The 22,749-nt window shown below is 38.2% G+C and overlaps 1 protein-coding gene across 1 annotated transcript in view; it reads right to left on the bottom strand.

Moving 5' to 3' along the window:
- The window catches only part of STARD9 (StAR related lipid transfer domain containing 9), a 105,263-nt gene that overhangs the window by 28,534 nt on the left and 53,980 nt on the right, over nt 1-22,749 (bottom strand). The window contains exons 9-21 of the mRNA XM_064146536.1: nt 21,222-21,294; nt 20,256-20,323; nt 19,207-19,304; nt 18,806-19,006; nt 18,503-18,600; nt 16,324-16,401; nt 15,478-15,552; nt 14,681-14,860; nt 11,430-11,481; nt 10,406-10,543; nt 9,626-9,708; nt 8,486-8,589; nt 5,236-5,283 (exon numbers count right to left, since the gene is read on the bottom strand). Of these exons, the coding sequence (XP_064002606.1) occupies nt 5,236-5,283; nt 8,486-8,589; nt 9,626-9,708; nt 10,406-10,543; nt 11,430-11,481; nt 14,681-14,860; nt 15,478-15,552; nt 16,324-16,401; nt 18,503-18,600; nt 18,806-19,006; nt 19,207-19,304; nt 20,256-20,323; nt 21,222-21,294 (1,296 nt within the window). The remainder of the gene's footprint in view (nt 1-5,235; nt 5,284-8,485; nt 8,590-9,625; nt 9,709-10,405; nt 10,544-11,429; nt 11,482-14,680; nt 14,861-15,477; nt 15,553-16,323; nt 16,402-18,502; nt 18,601-18,805; nt 19,007-19,206; nt 19,305-20,255; nt 20,324-21,221; nt 21,295-22,749) is intronic.

Here is a 22,749-nt window from a genome sequence, read left to right as displayed (position 1 = left end):
CACTGCAGCATCAAAATGTTCATACAGCCATTACAAATCTCCAGATGTTCAGGCATTTGTAATCTCACCAGCTACTGGGGGACAAATTCAGAGGTTAAAACCAGATTGGTTACCTAAAGAAGAATCAGTTTTCAAACATAGTATTAAATCTGAAGGACCTTGTTTAGGAAAAGCTCCCACGGTTTTAACAACTGAGGGAGGCTTTCCCTAGATGTGGCTTCCAGGTTATCTTCCATATTTTCTAAGGGAAACATAATGAAGCAGCCATATAAATCTGGAGGTTAAAGTATTGATCTGAGACAAAACCACTTTGATTTTGTAGCAGTTATCACCTCTGTGCTTTCACATGCTTGGGATACAAGGTCTTCAGAGCGAAGACTGAGTCTGGATGCCTGTGTACTAAACTTACCAGAACCTTGATGTCAGCTGAAGCCTCTTGCTGATTACACTAGAACTAATAAACCTTACAACTGTAAATGTGAAGTCTCTGTGCATACTCTGATTTCTGTGGTAGTATGAAGTTGAAAGATGTGAGTCAAAATCTGTTACTGGTCAACTGCATGACCCTGGACAAGTCACTTTGAGACACATGTAAAAGAAGCAAAGTACATTCATCCAAGAGGGGTGATAAGGATCCATTAGCACTATCAAGCATGAGAAAGTCAAGCAGCAGAAGACATGATTACTACTAATTTCTGATTTTTAATACATTCTGTATGAGGAAACTGCATAAATCATTGTCAAAAAAACTGAAAAGCAGAATATGACAGTAGAATGGCACATTAAGAATTCTTGTTCAGTTTCTGCTTACTAAAGTCAGATGAAATAAAATTCCTCTTTTGAAATGTCCAATATTCTTCCTAATAATGACTTCCAGCTCTTAGCCATCTTTTCCACAAAATCTACCTATCAGAATTCAAACTATTGAAATGAAATCTATAACATTTAAGTACATGAAACAACTAATTGCATTTTGATGCAAAGACCTCGCAACACTCACAGAGGTGGTCAGGTAACGCCTCTCTACAACAGAGAAGGGGTCACAAGCTCTTCCCTTCTTTTCCAACAATGCTGAAACCATCCCACTCCCACATATTACAAAGTATCAGAGAAGCAGCAATGCAAACAATGCACATGGAAGAGTGCAGTTTGCTGGTCTCAGCAGCACTCATGTATTCCCTCATGTGCGCAGTAACAGACTTTTTGTTGAACTAACATGAAAACTGTAAGGTCCTTTCCAACAGGCACATGTGTTTGTACACAGAGCAGAACACCAGGCAGGCCAAACTGATGTTATTAATCACAGCTTCACACTATGACTACACTCCATAGAGACATATCCATACTTGAATTTAAACCTTGGGAAGAAAAAAAAACCCAAAACACACAGCACAGCAACAATTACACTACTATTATTGCTTTTGTTCTGATGCTGTAGCTAGTTGATACGAGTCTCTCTTTGTGGGGTTAAATTTCCTGTAATAAAAGACTGTTGCTGAAAGTATCAGATTTCAGATCAGCTGCTATTCCAGGGCCTTTCTGCTTCATCTAATTTTTAATGGCACAAAGCAAAAAACAGGCAAGGCAGTAAAATAGATATGAATACAGGGATAGAATATTAAACACTTTGTTGTGCAGTTGTTCCTTAAAGATGTTTTTCTCAAGCAGAATGAAAAGATAATGAAAATTCATGCAGAGCCACTTACATAAGAGTATTGCCAGAAGGTGTTTTCCCTCTGTCTTTGAGACTACCGACTGTGAGAGCAAAATGACTGGCTGGTTTGGGGTACAGCTCTGTCTCTCACAGAAACTGCTGAAACCAAGAATAGGAGTAAGAATGCTCCCTTTCTGCCTTCAGACATGTTATGTCACATCAACGCGCTCTCACTGCTGTGTAAAAATCACAGAGCAAAGTGAACTAAAAAAATACTGTGACATTGGCTAAGAAAGAAAATAAGATTCACACACACTTCATAGCTAAATTACCTCACAGACAAATTAAAGAACAGTTCACGTAATACATGTTTGAATCATTAAACTAAAAGCAAAGACGTATCCAGTTAGCATGAGAATTTAGCTGCATTCCTTAGTAAGTAGATGAGATCACTCTGATTTAGACATCTTAAATCAGATGTATTGTTAAATTTAGACTTGAAATACCATGAAATAGAAGATTCACTGGTCAATTTATGCTATTGCTTGTAATTTTGCCCTTCCATATAAGCAATCTACTCTTAATATAGTGGTAGTAGGAAATAACATAACTTCAAGACATAAGTAAGAAGAGCAGCTTCATTTCTGTAGGTAGCAAGACATACATAAAACCTTAGTTACACATGACTGGCATACTCTAGCATACAACATGTACAGTAAGCAACCCCGCACAGAATTTGCTAAATGCATGCACATTTCCAGGTGTTGCAAATGCAGCAAGAAGTGTCAACAGTTACCCCTCCTCTGCATAAACCTTTAAAAACAGCAAATAAAATTACAATGACAGACAGACACCAACCTTAGAATTAAAGATAATCACAAATCACTGAGAAAATGTTCATATTATAGCAACACTACCGGATTCTGTTTGCTTCTCATTTTTCTCTCCGCAAAGTTTGCATGATCCGTACTAAATGAACCATCTGTAAATCCACATTTTTTCCAGCCTGTTTTGTCGTCAGATCTCCGGGATCCTATTGTGCAATTGCCCTCCCCTCTTCCCCAAACACTTCTGCTGATGCAGAAGCTGGCGGCTGCTACAGCATAATGCAGCTTTCAGTAACTATGGCAGCAATAGCTCCGTGGTGAGGCTGAATGCCTTCTGCAACAAAATCTCAAGGCTCAAATAGAGAAAGTCAATTGAGAATAACCACTGTTGCTAAAGGCTGTAATTTGCCAGTTTTCCTGAAGGAAATATATCAAGTCAGCATCCTCATCCTCCTGCCTGCCTAGTACAAGTCCATTTTTCTTTTCTTTTATTTTTCCAGGGAGAAATGAGTTAATAATAAAGCAAGAAAAAAAAAAACGTTGGCAAGGCATTTTGCACTCTTGCAAACCTCAGCACTGAGAGCAACTGCAAGCCAGGGTTACAAGTCTATCCACTGATATATAACCCAGCCCCACTCTAACCTCTCTGCCTCCACTTGTGCCCAATCTGGGGCCCTTCCCGCAGGGCCTCAGAGCATTGCAGAACAGCCAGCACGACACAGCTCCACAGGATTATACGTCTGCTTCTGCCTAGCACAGAGGCACAAATCTGTCCCTTCTCCTCCATGAAGCAAAGAGAAGAGTGATGAAAAAGACATGAAGACACTGTATTGTCACCTCCTCCAGGCTCCTGAAGCGATGCTACTCAGACTATTCACAGGAAAAATTCAGGGGAGGTGGTGGACGGGAGCTGGGAACCAGAAATCAGTCAAAATGGCCATCAGAGTCAGAAACCTTTAGAAATTAGGGACCTTTGGAAAAGTACACACAGAGTAATCACTTTCGCAGAAGTTACCATCAGGTGCAGTATCATCTGAATTTCTGGTTAGCTGGTCTGCTGTCAGGAAAAACACAGCTGCATTTTTCTTTTAATTGGGAGTTTGCAGGAGCCTCCTTGTTGACAAGGAGTCACAGCCAGAAGACACAGCCACGCACTCCAATTAAGTTCACTGCTGCCTTGCTAAATTTGAGTTTAGCTGGAAGTAAAACCTGTCACAGCTTTCCCCCTCACAATTCCAGTTACATATCAAATCAACCAGTTCCCCTCCTAATCTGCTACACAAGCTTCTGCTCTGAGTTGTAGAGTTGCTGTAGCTGACATGGTGTGCTTCTCTGTGAAATGAAATATCTGAAGGACCTTTACAATCTGCAAAACATTTCTTTACCTTATATTTGCAGAGCACTTTGAAATTCTCCTATGAGAGCTGTTAGTAGCAAGTCAGAGTACTATTTTTATAAGTATTAGTTGGACATGTTAACCATACCACAGAAGAACAATAATTATGTTGTGTTCTCCAGCATCAGATGCCACAGCTGTACTTTACTTCCAGTTCAGCAGGATTTCACTGATCTTTGTAAGATGATTTGTTTCCCCCTGCCTCGGACTGTCAGTGTTGGTGTTTTCAAGAAAAGGAAGCTCAAACATGCTTCAAGCAGCTAAAATTAATGTGGTGTACTGCTGTGCCACTAGATTCTAATGGAATAACTCCAGGGTTTTTCCAAGCCAGTAAGAGAACAAAAGCACAGTTTATACTTATGTGCAGTATGGTATTAAGGCAACGATAGGAGCTAGAACTTCGTTGTCCACTTATTTGAGATGATGCTATCATATGATAGCTTATGCCGGTCACAAGCTGCCTGTGTGTTTTCTGGCTGACAGCAAACACAAGTTTGAAGTGCTGAGTCTCTTTTAAAAAGGATGTACAAGCAAGTAGCCCAGTAAGAGTGCAATGAACCACAGCCTTTTCAAGAGAAGTTTCATGCCTAAAATGTCAATAATTGGATTCAATGGTAGAAAACTGTTTTCTCTCTCATTTCTCAAAATATTTTAACATGCAAAATTAGAGGTTGAAATGGTAATTCAACCCATGAAAGGCAGATGAGAAAAATGCCATCACACTGGCAGCATGGAAGATAAGGCTGTAAGTAAACATTACTATAATGTATAGGTTCATATGTTCCAAAATAAAAAAATCTCATCGAAGTACCATCAGGTCCTGATTACAGAGTGCTTAAATCCATGGAAGCCTAACCATTTCTCAATTGTTTTTCTGTGCAGCTCCTGTGAGTTTTTGGAGTGCAGGACATCTTTTTAGACTCTTCCTCAGAGCCATTTTCTTTTCACCGGAAGAAAACTCAATTTGTCCAAGGTATTTTCAATATACTAATGAGCATTCACAGTACCTATTACTCACATCAAACATAACATATTTTAGGGTTTTTCTATACTGTAACCTGCTGGCAGCGTTAGTGTGAACCCTACTCTAGTCATGGCTTTAAAATACAGCTTACACATGCACCAAAGCTGCAAACCATTTGACCAAGATCCAAGTATGAAGAAAGAAGATGTTTGCAAAGACCTTGCTTTAACTCATCTGCACATGCACAGATTCCTGTTTCAATATGATAAAAATCAGACTAAGTCTTGAAGCCCAGTTTGCATTTCTGCTGGAGGAAGTCAGTATGGCACAGGAGAAAGACAAAGCTAGAAGGAGCAATAAATTCAGCATGATTTAGACACATTGATATTCTTACCTTGGTTCAGAAGAACGTTTGTTTTCTTTGCAGTTTCTACATTTTTGACTGAAAAAAAAAAAAAGGAAATCATAAAATTGTTTTAAAAAGAAGGTGAAAAACAAGTTCACAGAAACATTAGTTCACAGGAGAGGAAGACATTAAGATGCAGATTGCTAGCAGCTGAGAAAACATCAGGAACTATAAAGTGAGAGGGAAGAGAAAGAATCCCAGAATCATAGAATCACATAATTAAACAGGTTGGAAAAGACCTCTAGGATCATCGAGTCCAACCTAACCCTTCTAATTAAGTAAACCATGGCACTAAATGCTTCATCCAATCTTTGTTTAAACACCTCCAAGAATGGTGACTCCACCACCTCCCCAGGCAGCCCAGTCCAATGAGCATTCACTCTTTCTGTGAATAATTTCTTCAGAATGTCCAGCCTAAACTTGCCCTGGCACAGTCTGAGATTGTCCTTTTGTTCCGGCACTGGGTGCCTGGGAGAAGAGATAACCCCCACCTGGCTACAACCTCCTTCCAGGTAGTTGCAGACAGCAATGAGGTCTCCCCTGGGCCTCCTGTTATCCAGACTGAACAACCCCAGCTCCATCAGCCACTCCTCATAGGGCTTGTGTTCCAGCCCCCTCACCAGCTTTGTTGCCTTTCTGAGGTCACCTTCCAGTACCTCAACATCTCTCTTGAATTGAGGGGCCCAGAACTGGACACAGGACTCAAGGTGTGGCCTAACCAGTGCTGAGTACAGGAACACGGTATTGCTGATACAGGCTAGGATGCCATTAGCCTTCTTGGCCACCTGGGCACACTGCCAGCTCACTTTCAGTCAGATGTCGATCAGTACCCCCAGTCTTTTTGTGCCTGGCTGCTCTCCAGCCATTCTGTACCCAACCTGTATCGCTGCATGGGGTTGTGGGGGCCAAAGTGCAGGCCAGGAGTTTGCTATGGCAGATAGTGTCAAAGGCCTTGCTGAAGTCCACAGCCCTCCCCATGTCCACCAGGTGGGTCACCCGGTTACAAAAAGAGATCAAGTTGGTCAAGCAGGACCAGCCCCTCCTAAATCCATGCTGTCTGGGTCTAATCCACTGGCCATCCTGCAGATGCTCTGGGATTGCACTCAGGATGATCTGCTCCATTACTTTGCATGAGACTGAGGTCAGGCTGAGAGGTCTGTAATTTCCTGGGTCCTCTTTCCAACCCTTCTTGTGGATAGGAGGGAGACATATACACTTAGCTTGTTCTGTTCTTGTATTCTCCCCCAAGTGTGTCTTTCTGACAGAGACAAGAGGCTTCAGTAGGCAGACTTTATACTGATGAGCAAGTCTCCATAGTTCACTTAGTCCTGCACTACTGTTGGCAAAGTACATCAGGCACATCTTTTAGCACCTTGACATAGACTATTCATGAAAGCTGGACACTGTAGAAACCACAGATATCTTGTTTTATTCTTACATTATAGATCCTAGACTAGATGTCTCAATCATATCCCACTTCATGAGCAAATTACTTGTCTGGAGAAAAATGCAGGCTTACTGGCTGTAAAGAAAAGCTGAATGGATCGATTCAGTTTACCTCTGCCAAAAAATATTCAAGAGGAAGAAAAAGTCACTGGATTATGTAAGGTGAAGGACAACTAATACTACACATATTTTACACATTATTACTGCTAGGGCTAGAGATGCAAATGAATCAAGCAAATGCAATACTACAGTGCTTTTCATTTGCACTGAAGTAGCCATTTGAAACACTCTAGGTAAGTATAAGAGCAATGTTAAACAGTGTAATAGGCATAGTCTTGTCCAAGTGATTAATCAGCACAAGAAAATCTGCTACCTGAACATGGTTTGAAATACAAATTGACCAGAAATGTTTTTCAGTTTTGTCAGGTCAAAGAGGAGAAATATCAAAGTGCAATTCTGTGCTGAATTGTGAACAAAGCTTCAAGATTTCTGCAGGTTTTTCTAGGACTATCAAAAAATTTCTGTGACAGAAGCTCCACCTCTGATGTTTATAACATGTAAAAAGCAGCTTAGAATCAAGTTTTGAAAGTCCTTAGGCAAATTCTCACTTAAAAATTCTGCATAATTAAAAAAAAGAAAAGAAAAAGAGTGTAATAGCAGTGATGTACAAAATGTACCTCAGTAAAGGAACAAAATGAAATACTGTTTTATACAGAAAGCTGTCACTGCAGTGAATGAAAAGCAAATGCAGAGATAAGACACATTAAAGAGAGCACGTAGAAACACACTATCCAAAGCAGAAAGCAAGCCGCTTGACTAGAAGTATGAAGAGATGTTCAAAACAGAGATAACATTTTCTACTCATAAAGACAAGATACTTCCTCTAAAAACAGGTACAAGATTCCCAGTATGTTACAACACCAAAACCTCTCCAGCAAGAAGCAAAACTATCAACAGATATGAAAGAGAAGACAGCTGTTTCTTGCCTTTTACAGGTCAATTGAAAGAGCCAGGCTGAGAAGAATTAAAAGAGGGAAAGAATTCAATTACATTTAATCCTTTAATATTCTATTAAGACCTGAAACCCAGGAGTTATTTTAATTATTTTTCCTGATACTAATTAATCACTGAGTTCATCACATCATACCTTTCCTTTTCAGAAAGGCTTGCCCATGAAAAGCATAAACTAGACACTATGACTATGAGTAGCTCTCAAATGTTTTGGAAGAAGCCTGTGCTGTATTTACTGCTCATATTTTTTGTAAAAGTAAAAAAAAAAAGAGAATGGCTTTCTGAAGGGCTCAACGAGGGCTTGAACTAAAGGGAATTTATGAACAAACACATCTTCTGATTTTCACAACAAATTAGGAAGGAAGCTGAATTGGTAATAGTTACCTTGGCTAAATCTTCTAGAGAAGTCCATTTTGTGCACTGAAGTAAGAATATTGTAAAAACTAAATATCAGACTCTTAAATCAGACCAGTTATAATGCAGATGTGCAAGTGAGCTGAATTAAAGCTGCCTGACAGGCACATCCAGGGCATTATCTTGATTTCACAGGGGTGAAATACTCATTATGCATGAATAGATAATTTTTCAGATTTGTTGCTTGGCTAACCATAACCCTGTGTATTATTCACTCAGCCAATGTATTTGCTTGGATACTTTAATTCTATCTCCTGAAAACATGATAAGACCTATTCTATACACAGGTCCCAGTTGTAGACAGCACCATTGTTTGCTTTGTTTTTTGTTTTGGGGTTTGTTTGTTGTTTTTTTTTTTTACACTTACTTGTCAAGAGAAGAAAGGATATAGTGAGAAGAATGGGTACAACTTCCATCCAAGTTGAGCCAGTCCAAAGCTCCACAACTCAGAATGGGTGAGGTTTCACTAATCTACCCAACACACAAGAGAACAGGAAGAAAAAATAATGAAGCAAGACAGGAAGTTCCAGGTTCTCATTAATACCACTGTTGTCAACCACCGTGTACAATACTGCATAATACCTCCCATGTGAGTTTATAATCTTACTTACACTCCTGTTTAGGCTTTGATAATTTGCAAAATTGCTAAGTATTTGTTACTGAGTGCAGCTCTTCTTCTAGCTCTGTTTTCATGTACTGTGCATTTCATTAACCAACAAGTAAAGAAAAGAAATGGAAATTAAGTCCCTTATCTCAACTACAACAGTGAGTTCAAACGGGCAGTTGAGCAGAAAGTATAAAAGGTTGCTTTAAGAAAATCCATTTTAAAAGGTAGAGTCTCTCCAGTATCAGTTGGTAATATGGTTATGTCCTAAACCAGAATATTTACATTCTTTAAATCAGTTTTTTTAGTTATATATAGCATCCATTTTAAGAATTATATTTTTCAAACATTATTGAACTGGCTGACCAAATAATATCTTGGAGTAGTTAGCTCCTAAGATTAACATATGAGGAAATATTTTACCTACTTCTGATGTATGTAACAATTAAGTGCTTTCAGAGTCAACAACACTCAAGCACTTATTCCCGCAAATTTTCCATTTCTCCTCTTTCTTCTTTCCAATACCTCATTAGAGAGAAGAAATAACAGAAGAAAGAAGAAAATTCAGAGCACTATCAAATGCAGAAAGATTCTTAATTGGTCTTTTTGCTGAGTCATTCTGCCTTTTTTGTGTCTATGCTATTGTAGTCATGACTAGAAATAGGAAATACTAAATTATTCAAGAGATGTGCATCATCTTTTGCTAAGTACATCTGAAAGAAGCACTAGTGTCCTCTCCACAAGAGGTTTAGTGTCATTATAGACCATTAGATGGAGGAAATGAAGGAAGTCAATACGACGATGAGAAGAAACATTACCTATATCAGGCTTGCTCTAAAGAAGGAAATAATTAGGAAAAACCAATGAAGAATTAGGAGAGAAAAATAAGGTTTTAGAACTTACTGATCTTCTTTGTCTTAAGATAGCAGCTTCTTCCGGGTGATTGAATCTAAATTTATGAGACTTGCCCAGGACAACAAGGGCCCCTGTAAAAAAAAATATTAAAATTGCAAATCTATAGAGGCATGATTCATCAAGCAGTTAGAAGGTTAACAGTTTCCTAACTTCACTGTAAAAACTACAGAACAGACCAAACAATACAGAATTGTATGTTAAAAAACACACACCATAGTATGCTGCCCAGAAACTTTCTGAATGGCACAAAACAGAGATCTACTTTTACAATTTGCCACTCTGGAACAGCAAAGCTATCATTCTGCAATAATAGCTGCCAAGCAAACTAATCTTGGAGGTCTCTGCAAGCTCTACATACCTGTAAATTTCTTCTTTGTAATAAAGAGCAGCATGACTTCACATCAAAAACATAACCAACCCACTACCAGAAACTTGTTTTTATGCTTTTTAGGAGTACAGATGCTTGCAAGGTTGTTAGAGTTTTCGTTTCAAATAACCTGAAAATAAGACAGCCTGATCCATTTGAACAAAGTTCATTCACCACAGCACGTGCTATGTTGTTGCTTATGTCTTCACTTTCTGTGAGGCAATTCATTTATTTGCTCCAGTCTGGAAGCTTTAGCTACAGATCCAACTTTGTGGTGCTAAACAGCAGTAGGAGGCTGAGAGATGCATTTCTCAGATCTGCATGAGTTCCGTATATCCTTGTCTCTGAACTCCAGAGATAAGTTAACCATAAAGCAACATTCACCTTGCGACAAGCCTCACCTTGTGACAGACGACATGATCCGGTGATTTCACATCCATTCACAGTGCAGTGTGCGCCCTGAACTGGTCGCAGTGTCACAACTCCAGAGTGGTTATCTATCATACAATGATCCCTTTCAATCCACCGCCCCTGCAAAACTACAACGGATAGATTTCTTATACCTCACCTTTTGAAGGGGTTGGGCTCACACTATTTTCCACCCAGTGAAGTACCACACTCTCTTTGACACTATGCCTGCATACTTCATATCTTGGAGAACTACAGTCTGTGCTTAACAAGGAGATTAAATTATTTCTTTGGTTGCTAGCCAAGTACCCAATCCCAGAAAGAAATTTACTTCAATGAAAGAAGTGAGATTGTTCTTCTGAAGTATTTCTGGTCCTGGAAAACTATGCACTGCTTTCTAATTTGTAAGTTGATGTGCAAATAATTTTATTATGCTGAATTGCTATTACAGCATTTATTGTTTGTATTTTACTAACCTACTGGTAGAAAATAATCCAACTTAACCAGTTTTGGCAGAAGTAACCAAATATGGGATTCCACAAAGTTTCCAATTTCAGTATCAAGTTTTAACACTACCATAAATTTGTAGCTCTTGAGATCGACTGTTAAGAGCAGAAATGAAAAGAAATAAGAATATTCTGAAACATTTTACATCTAGAATACGCTGCTCAAGTAGAATTGAAAAGGATTTTCAATGTCACTAGTTTAGGATTAGAACATATCAAGATCTAAATACTGGACAAAGATAATTTTTAACTCCCTGTGTAGCATTTCAGAATTTGAAAGAAAATTACAAAGAGGTTTCAATCAGGTCAAGACCACTGATTTCTTGACTTCATAAAAATCAAAAAAAATAACTGAAACGTTTCAGGCAACTTCATTATTCTCTTCTACTTACCACCTTCTATAAAAGAGCCAAAAAAGAGAAACACTACCTACCTATTACAGATGACAAATGAAAACCTCTTGATTTGACCTGACCATATCACAAAACAATTTGTAATATCATCCCCTTACCAATGTCTTGATCTTGGTCTGAATCAATTCTTCCAATTTTGGTTGTTCCTTCCTAAAACAAACAAACACAAAAGATCTAATTTAGAAGTTGGCTCTTGAAAGTGGATTATATACAATAATTTAAAAAGCTGTAGCACAGCATCTTCGCATATATCTGAAATAAATCACTTCTGAATGACTGAATTGATTAGAACAAACTCTTATCTACTAGTTCATAGTGCTTCAGTGTCTTGTTCCTCATAGTGATGCAATGCCTTCTTAACCCTGCAATGTCTCATATTATGACTCCAGTACATGAAGCAGCCCTCACTGAGTGATTTTTGGACTGCACCTGAGAGAAATATTCAGAATATAAACACATGTTCTGATGCTTTGAACTTTTACAGGGAAACTTGTCTGGTGAAATGAAGTAATTCTTTTTCCAAATACCAATTCAGGAAGAAAGAAACCGTAGAAGACTACTCAGCTAAATAGTTTTTTTTTATATAAAATGTAGCAGAATTCCTATTTTATTAGGAACTTCATCATAGATTGTGAATCCTTCAAAATAGTAAAGGAAAACTTTATTTTTAAAAATTAAATGCCATTTATAAAAAGTCTTCCTGGTGATTATAGCATATAGACAAGGCCCCAAACTCGAAGAGTCGATCATTTCAAAGCAAAGAACTGCCTAGGAACGAAAGTCTCCAGAACAAGCAGACTCAAACTATATTATGGGCCAGCAATGGAAGTCAGACAGCACTGTTATGGCATAGTTCAAAAATCAACAGAACAGAGTAATTTAATCAACACTATGAGAAGAAAGAAAAACACACCACCACCAAAACCAAGCAATTAATTTATCACCTGTCTGATATGCTCCATTACCTGTTCTACCTTCTTCCTTAGGAAAACAAATCAAGATCACTTCCCAGCTCTAAAGAGACACCATCCTCGATTAATGTAAACTGATTATAAAACACACTCTAAAATTACTTTAGTGGCAACTCTTTCATTCACATTAAAATGAATTATGGTTATTAAAATACTTGATTTTTGTGTTCTAATTAAAATAAATTGAATACACTTGCTGCTCCAATCATATTATAACCTAAAGATAAAGCAAGATATAGTCACCAGAAGCCTAAAGACCAAGAAAAGGGAAACCGTGCATCATTGTAAGATGATGCAATTAAGAGTAACAATCAAAGTGTGCTTGTGCATGAGAGGGAAAGGGAATGATTACCACCTGTTCCTCATAAAGCTCAGCTACCTGAATCAATTAATAGAGCCCTGCTACAAGCCCTGTGGAGACTCACTTTACTGGAGATGCTGAAAGCTGTATTACATTCAGTGCCCTTGGCTTTGGAGTAATCAAGTGACATGTCAGCTTAAAATTCCGTGGACTCAACCACTTCTCCCTAACTTGTAGAGAACCTATGATCCATGTGGTTATGACTCACCTCATACATTCAAATGAGAAGCAAACCAACACCTAAAAGGCCTCTTTATCAATTATTTTCCTGACCGCTTTAAGTGAATAAACAGTTGCTGTGATTTCAAAAGATGCTTCTTTCCAATGTGCTGAAATAACTGGTAATACCAGTTGATTCAGGGAAGTATATTACAGCAGCACTGATTCATGAAATTCACAGTAAGAGTGATTCTGGATGAGTTTAAGCATAACCAAAAATTGCAGCTGACAGCATTAGCACAGATAGGATATAAGCGAACTAATTGACCCTAAAGAAGCAAAGACAAAAATACTCATAACTCAAGCCCATATTGATTTTATTTTCTCCTCAGTTGTTACTGTGCTAATAAATGTAGTATTTATACTGATTCCTAATTTAGTATTGAATATTCTACATATATAAAAAAAGAGATAGATGACATGACTGTACAACTTTACCTTAACATTTTCATATCTGTTGCACTGCTTTTTACATTGTTACCCTCTTCCATCACTGCTTCCTGACTAAAGGGACAATCCCCAAGGCAACTACAGAACCCCTTCAGTTTTGGGAGTAATCCAACTTCCAAAAATGTTTGTGAGGTCCATCTTTTTCTAAAGCAATGTAAACAATCTCCCTATTTTTAAACTATGTAAAAAAGATCAGTTAAACTATAAGGAAAAAACATATTTTTGTTAACAAAAGACAGAAAAAAAAGAACAGAACTTAATAAGGCTCTTTAAGTAAAGGTACAGCATTGATTAGTGCAATCAATACTACAGAATGACAAGAGACTTAAACAGTAACACAAACTTTATGCTATATGATCTGAAAAGTGCTGCTATGACTTTGCTCTAGAAGTACAACAACAAGCGCTGTTGTTACATGTTGAAGCCCTAACATACACGGAATCACTAATGTTTTACCTTCTTGCTGTTCAGATGAAGGTAACAGACATCAGAGTCTAAAAGATGCAAAGCAGAAAGAAAAGAAAAGGCAGCATCTAGGAGCAAATAAAGAGGGGACAAAGATGTTAGTATTACAGAGAGACACTAACGACTCCAGGTGAGCCTTCAAACTAGGTTCCTCCATTAAAATTAATACTTTTTATTTAGTCAGGTGTTGTCAGAATTAGTATGTCAATATATTTGCTGCCTCCAAAATGGCACATAATAGAAAAACAATTAAGTAGTAGCAATTAGTTTTAATAAATATTTCATGTTAATGTAGAATTGAGTAGTTCAAATTTCGTGTTGACCAGCACTGGACATTATCACCTACTCCATCATTATCACTTGGAACAATTGTACCTAGTACTTTTTCCTTCTGCTTGAATAAGTGGAAAGGTTTCTCCTTTGATATGATAAAGAACAGTGTGATTTCTCTTTCAAATATTTGTTGTGGCTTTTTAACAGGCAAAACAAAATCTGGAGCCCCTAAGATAGATTTTGAGTGCATCCTTGTGGAGGTCTCCATCCATCATTCCTTTTACCTTAAATATCAGTACTTCAGTGAATAAGCAACACAAAAATTTCCAGATTATGTTAAAAAGCATGAAATTAAGAATCCCCTCAAACTGTTTGCTGTAGCTGTGCACATCGCACGCTACAATGTGAAACAATACACATAGAATGATAGTAAACTTTTGTCGTGAGAACTTTGCCTGAAATGAGCAGCTACACTATTATCTGTGTCTTCTGGGCTCTGGCCTTTGCTTTTTGACAGCTGCTGTAATGCTACCTTCACCACTTTCCAATTTCAAAGAAAATTAGTGTTTTCAAATTGCAGGGAGAAATAAACCAAGTGACAATATCCTACCCTGAGATGATACAGCACCACTCCTGTGCTGAGGATATCGTCATCCATGGCCATTAGATGAGGTAAGCTAGAATCTATTGTTACTCCAGCTTTTTCTTTGTTGATGTCCACACTGTATTCTTCCATGATGGCTCTCCTGTCTGTCCATTTACTTGTCCAGTCTTTGGTCAATTGCTCAATCTTAAAGAATAAGAGAGGAAACTATTTAGCTAAGCAGGTTAAATTTTCTCATACACAAATTTCTTCAGAAAGAACAACAACATTTTCCACTTAGGAGGATGCAAAATTCCTTCACCAGTTGCAATGCAGGTGGATTTCTAATCGCAGCACATTCGTGTGGCAACAAAACCAGTAAATAAAACCAGTAATGCCAACTCTTGAAAAAAGTTCCATCTATTGAAGACTTATTCCCAAAGCATCAGAGACACTAAATAATTATTTTGTCTGGCTTCAAGAAACACTTAAAATCAAGACAAATAAACTGGAGAAGTTTAATCTTCGAAGAGAGGCTCTGTATAATGAATTACTGTAATGTGTCAGGACAGTTTTACAAAAAGGAGTAGATTGTGCAGGCTTAGTGACATGCTATGAACAGTATCCCATTAAGGATACAAGACTTTCATCACAAATTGGTAGAGAGCACTCAACAGGCAGTGAAGATGCCCGTTTCCTGCATATTGAGAGCAACTGGAAAGTATTAGGACACAAACATTGTCACTGGGGTGTCAGAGCTATGACAATGCTATACCCCTGACTCACTGAAACGGGAGTTACAGCATCAAGTAGATCATACACACCTTCATTTCATTCTGAAGGACCAGCTCGGTCAGATTTCCATCCCTGTCATCACTCCAAGAAGGACTGGAATTCCTCTGTACAAACAGTGCATGTTAGTTTCCTTATTTGCAACTGGGCAGGTGTGTTCTTTTATCCTCCAAGATTTCAACCAGAAATAAAGGCAAAATACACAGATATTTAATACTGCCTTTTAGCATCTAGCCTACACCTCTCCAGCTACTGCATGCAAGTTTTAGTGAATAACAGGTCAAAGAGCACTGAAAGCAAGACACTTCTATGTAAATAAATCCTGAGCTCTAGTTTCAGTCTCTTCTGTAAAATATGTTCTCCATAGCATTGAAAACCAGGACACAATTCTTCCAAAGGAGAAATGCACAATGTGTCAGCTGTATTGTGAAGGCTGAGAGATGTTCATAATGTCTTTTGAGGGACAGGTTGTGCAAGCTGGGTAAAACCTCCAAAGTACTGTTGAAGTCTACCAGTTCACTTCTTTGGGGAAAAAGAAGTGTAAGACGTTTGGCAGGGAAATTACACCAATGATTAATATTTTGGTGCTTCTATATGTCTGCATTCTTGACAACAAAACAATCTGACTTCATGACAAACAGGCAAGGAAATCCTTTTTATTCATTACATAACTCCTTATACTTCACAACTATAGACATAACACCAGAAAAAGCAGAAATGACAGAAATGTTGTTTGTCTTATAATTATCACTCAGTTAACAGTTTAACTTCCTTCCAGTTACAATAAACATGGACAGACAAACAGATAAGACAAAAACAGGCTACTGTAGCTAGCTAAAGCACCATCAGAGCTCCAGTTGGAAAGCATTCCTACGTACCAGTTCAAAGCTCATCAGCATAGTTTTCAACCTATCAATTTCTTCTCGCAGTTCTCTGATGAGTTTTACATTTGTATCCTGAAACATTGAGAGGTAGATGTTGGAAAAATCATTCTTTAAAGTAATTTCCCTAATGAAATCAATACACAGTTGTCTGAAGAGCCAAGGGAGGAGACCAGTCACAATCACAGCAGCACTCTTTGTTCCACTCTGCCAGGCCCTTGGGATGTACTGCGTAGAGGCTGGTGGCTCCCATCTTTGATATGTTCCCTATTCCCATAAACTTTGCTCCACCTCTTTTGTGAACACTGATCTACCACGGTGTTTTTTTCCCATCATGACAATAGCTGGATATATCCCTAATCTTATGGATTTACCTTTGAAACAGTTCCATTAGGTCAGAAAAATGTTGTTCTTTCTGTCACGCAGAGGAGAAAATCAGCCTACAGCAGACTATGGCAGATTGAAAGCCCTTTTAGCTGACACACAAAGCCTTTCCTGCCTACTTGCATGAAGGCAATTATCTTACTTTCAGAGTGAGCACCTCTGCACTGGCAATTTCTGGAGACCAGCTATTTGCAGACAGTTCAGGGAAATTCCTGAGTCAAGAGTCAACTTTCTCTGAGTTGCCACTGACACACTGGCTCTGGTCAATTTGCAGGGAAAGGAGGAGGGCAGATAGTTGAAGGGGTGCAGTTAAGGGTCTTTCCTGGGCTATACAAGAGTGACAGGCACACAAGCTAAGAGGCTGAGAGCTTGCACATAAGAGGAGGCCAACCCAAAAGTGTGTTTACTTGCCTGTGGCTTGTCAGATTTGAGAACTGCTTCTGTCAAAACCAAACATATTCTTGCTAATGCCAGTGATGTCTAAAATCTAGTTACAGAAATTGGTAATATGGATACAAATTAAATTTGGGGAAATTGGGATTAAAAGAGTTTCCTTCTGCCCAAGATTTGGCAGAGAGTGTCATTAGAAAAGTAAATAAAGTACATCTCTAAGATTCTATCCTTTTATTTACCTATAAAATCTTTATACGTTCAGACCAAATCACAAAAGACTGCTAATGTCCTTAAGTAAACTGCTCAAAGATTAGGAAATGCTGGAATCAAGAGATTTATTGAAGCATAAATTTGGTCCACCTGAATGAACACACTGTAAATGGATGCTTAAGTTATGTGATTACTGTTGCCTCAAGCAGAATGCCAGATGAAGAATGCTCAGTTAAAGAGTAGCAATTCAGGAGCTTTGTATTTCTAGCATGTGTGACCACAGACCTTGATTGGGACACATTATTTGAATTTTGCTTTGAAGACAGACTGAATTACACATTTCCCCATGAATTTTTTTGCATTGGAGCTCATCATTATAGTGTCTAACACCGCTAAAACTGCTAATCAATCTCTTCTAACAGCATGCCTTTGATTGGAAGAAATCTGTTTTTCCCCACGTGGACCGGAGGTAAGAGGGAAAATGAGGATCAGGCACACATTGAAAAGTTTGCCTTAAGCATCTGGACTAGCACTGAAAAAAACCCTCTAGCAGAGGCAGCAACAGAATCTCCCCTTAAACACTCTACCAGCTGACTTGTGCAGCCTGTGAAGGACTCCTGAACAATGGAACAGGTGAATCTGCCATATAGTCACACCTGCAACAGGCCTTTTTTGTGCAACAAATGAAGTTTGGGTTCTGTGGCAAAAAAAGTTCCCATGTATTGAAGGGCTTGATTTTGCATACTGAAAATAAGACAAATTGAAACTACCTTAGACCTGGCACATTAACCTCTGAATTCTTGATTCTGGCAGATTTTAAGAGTTCATTTAACATGCCAAAAGGGTTACTCAGAGTAACAAGTTAAATAGTAATAACAATCCTAACAAATCAGTATCTCTGACAACATTAAGAATAAAGATACAAGGTAAATATACATATCATAACAAAAGAGAATGATTGAAACTGAATGGGCAGAAACTAAGGAAGTAAAATAGTTGTGAAATTCTAAATGGTTTAAGCTATAGGGGACCCAGGAAATAATTTCTTTTATTGATGCATCTGTTTACCTCTCATTAACATAGGAAAAAAAGTATGAATTTCGTTCAGAGAGCAGATAGATTGAATATACCTTAAAGAGTACAGACAACAAAAGAGAATAAGAAGGAAAAGCAGAACACAAGGCCTCACCTCATTCACTCTGGGCTTGTTAATAATATTTTTGGCATTTGAAGCATATCTCAAGGTACTCATGGTCTCGTTATAGCTGGAGCTAGCAGGAGAGATAGCTACAGACAGAAAACAAACATAAACCAAACACTACTATTACAAATTCATGAGTTTAACCCACCACCTCTTCATTTCCCAGAGTATCTTATGAAGTATTTATGAAAATCTTTACAAGGACAGATTCTAAGTTCTCTCACTGCTGTAGAGATGTATTTTAAGGGAGTATCAGTGCAAATGTTAACAACAAACAGAAACCAAACTCACTGGCAATCATAATGGTCTTGGAGTTGCCCCCCAGACTGTCCTTCAGAAGCCAGGTGAGGATGGAGTCACGGTAGGGGATGTAAGCTGGTCGCCTGGCCCCACTGACACTGCCCATGGAAGGACTGTCCACGTGACTGCTCTCCCCTTCACTTGTTATGGTGTTTATGCTCTGGCAGCTGCTGAACATCTGTGAATTTTGTGCTGACGAAGAAAAAACACAATGCTCAGGAAAGGGGTTATAATTTTCTGTCATGGCTATTTAATTTTCTTAGATGTCATTACACTTAATGAAAATGCTACATAGCTTTTGGTTGTAAATATAAACATTAGGACACATCAGAAGATGAACAAGTCCTATGCTTTTATCACCACTCTTGAATAAACATAACTGCTGTGCTTACCTAAAGTGGAGATGACAATTCCAAGTGTAACTAGTGACTTGTTAATGTTGGCACCTTCGGTAATTCGGTCTCTACAGTAACTAGGATCTGCTCTTTCACTGTAGCACACAGGCATAGAAAAGACAAAGCGAACCAAACAGAATTGTTTAATGATTAACACACAATCAGCATGAAAACATTATGTATTTTTCTGACGTAGAAGAAAACAGAAAGTGCAAGCTTTGCAATTAAAAAAGTCGATGCTTTGAATACACCACCCTCTGGTTCAGAAAGTCCAAACAACTATGAGCAAAGGCCATTGATGCAAACTACTGTTAAAAACCCAGCAAAACATCAATTGAAGCTTGAACTTGGCAACTCAACAATAGTAATTCTAAATAAAAAAACCCTAAATCCATACTTTACACAACTCTGCAAGGGCAGACTGGCTCAGTGCATGACTCTGTATATCCCCTCTACTGTTTCCTCTGCTCAGATATTAATGGTGAATTACACTCTTAAGAAAAATGTCCTGTTCTAAATGTTCTATAACTCTCCAGCACAATTTCCATCTTTCTCTGCTTTGTCACATCCTGCATAACTACATGCTCCTCACTGAAATGCGTGACTAAAATCAGAGACTTGGGAAATTTTGAAACAGAAATAACATAAACAGTAACATATGACAATTTCCCCCACCCCCACTAGGAGAAATACATTTCTTTTCTCTCTCTCTCTCTCATCAAGCTCATATTTGACAATTCTACTGATAGCTACTGGAAAAGCCACTTAATAAGAATACAGGGTTGAATGGAATTACCTTAAATATGTGTTACAGCATGGTACTGGATCTGAGGACCCAGGAATTCACTTCCTCAATAAAATCCAATACCAATACACAGGAACAGATAGCAGAGGCAATATTAGCCCAATATTCCTTGCTACTGTTTAGAAAAGCCAGTCTTACTGTGAGTTTAATGATGTTATAAAATATTCAACTTCATCTTTTAAGGCAGTAGCACGAGCATCTTCAGAGAAAATTACCATTTTTCTCCTTACTATATTATTACCTGCCTGCAAGGTCCACTAAGTTGATCTTGCATGCAATTTCAGAGGGGAGATTGTTCTCCAAAACAGCCTGAAAAGAAAAATACAAATAAGGAAGCTTATTCTTCTCAATTAATTAAAATAGATGTGCTTTTCTGATTTTGACTGGGTTGTACATAGAACTGTCTCACTGCCTTTTTTTTCTGACCCTGTCCCACTGACTGTGCTCGAACCGTTAACATGAACAGCTTTCTCACCCAGCAGAGAAACTACTCTCTTACACCAATTTCCTCTTGGACAAAACCTCCACTGCCTAGTAACTATGAAAGGCTTTCTTGTGGATCTTGCAGAGTTGTTTTCCATTAATGTATTCCAAGGTCCTTTGTGAAACTACTGAAAAATACCCCAAAATGTTCTGTGATTACAGGATGTTAGAAGTGTGAGATAGAAAACGTCTATTGGATCACTGCACAACTTCCCTGCCAGGGAAGGATATAATTCCTCCAGAGAAAGGATGCATTGTGTCTAGGAGAGTACTGGATGCCAAATGCTAAAGAGATGAGCACATCTGAAAAGCTGGACAGATGCAAAATTTCAGCCAGTATTAAACTGATACTATACTTCAGTTAAGGATCCTAAATATCTGTGATGAAACACACCTGCAAACATACTACACATAATGTTTACAGCATCCTAGAAGGGGTATTGCATTTCAAAGGGATGATTAAAATTTCTCTTATTACAGAAAGTCTTTGGCATCACTTCTGACCACAAGCTTGCATAAAAGAACAAGGGTATTTTAGTAAACACACAACACATTAGGCAGTATAGGAAGTGCAACACATCTGCAGTGTGATTCAAAGGAATTAAGTAACAGCTTCCATCGAGATAGTTGCAAACAGCACAAAACAGTGACAAGTAAACAATGCACAACATACTGAACAATGCTTTTTGAGAGTGAAAAGGAAGTTGGGTTATTTTTAGCTAACCTGAGTGTAATGGATGGTGAAGATAGCATGGGATCTGCTGCTGGCATTGTGAATATGTGTAGCTGCTGTGATTCTAGAAAGAAGAACAAATCACTTAATTGTGAAGGCTTGTTTTCCTGTATTCAGGGGAAGCAAAATAACAAATACAGCAAACAAACGAAGATGAAGGAACATGAAACTTGCAGAACGCAGTAGGCATGAGGCAATTACCTGTTTGCCACATTTTTTAGCCCAAAGCTCTTGCTGGTGTTCATTTGGCACCATTTCCTAAGCTGCAGCTGTTTAAAATTACTTTACAAATGCAAATGATCTGCTAATACATACTTGGCAGAATATTTCATTAAAAAGTAAAGACCAGAGGCAAACAGAAGTTTCCTCTAGCTTCCAAATAAGCTTTCAAAAAGGTAATAAGAAAAAAACATTGGTGCTTGGTTTCACACAACTGACAAAGTTTGAAACTTCAGCATCATTTTGCTTTCTCTACATCTTCTGTTTCCTTAGCAGTAAGTCAATTGTAGGATTCCACAAGTAGACAGACTGGAATTCTGTCACTCTTCTCAAAAAGGCTTTTTCTACTATAGACATTGCATGCATTTATTGGTACAAGAAGAGGGAAATTTTAATCCTGATAAACATTCCTGGGTTTTGTGATAATGTACTTTAGTTTTTATTTACTTCCCATCATTGCTGGGAATCATGGAATGGTAAGGGTTGGAAGAGACCTCTGGAGATCTCCAAATCCAACTCCCCTGTCAAGGCAGGTTCATCTGAAAAAGGTCACAGAGGAACACTTCCAGGTGGGTTTTGAATGTCTCCAGAGATGGATGGGCTGCTTCTTACAGTGCTCTGTCATCCTTACATTAAAGAAGTTTCTCCTCATCTTTAGATGCAACTTCTTATGCTCAAGATTGTGCTCACTACCTGTTGTCCTGTCACTGGGCACCAGTGCAAAAGTGCTGGTCCCATACTTCTGACTCCCCACCCTTGAAATATTTACAAGACTTTATGATATATCCCTTCAGTCTTCTTTTTCCCAGACTATGAAGACCTAATTCTCTCATTCTTTTCTCATAAGAGAGATGTTCTAGACCACTCTCTTACGGTAAGACACAATATTAATTTTGGAGCATGACTCATATTTGCAGTCCTTCTGAATCTAACTCTTTTCCACCAAGGTAATGGCAGTGGTATTGATATCCAATGTTCCCTGTCAAAGAAGTAAAAAAGGTGTCTCAAGTAATGAGAGCTGAAAACATTGGCTTCACTGGTGTGCCAAGTTCCCAGTTCTCTCCTGGAAAACATGCATGATTTGAACTAATAACTTTTAAACATACTCATAAAAATTATAACAAATACCTTTAGAAATTAAATAAAAATGACATTTTCAGCAGTGTTAAGTCACTAAGTAACTCTAACAACGGAGTCTAAGTGTCATGAACAAGAGAAGGAGAAAACCAGAAATCTGTTTACAGCAAAACATTTTCCTGGCATGCATTTTTTATTCCAGACAGGTGGTGGAATTTTGTTT

Source organism: Pogoniulus pusillus, chromosome 1 (genome assembly GCF_015220805.1).
Source record: "Pogoniulus pusillus isolate bPogPus1 chromosome 1, bPogPus1.pri, whole genome shotgun sequence".
NCBI lineage: Eukaryota > Metazoa > Chordata > Aves > Piciformes > Lybiidae > Pogoniulus > Pogoniulus pusillus.
This window is presented reverse-complemented; position numbering and strand designations above follow the sequence as displayed.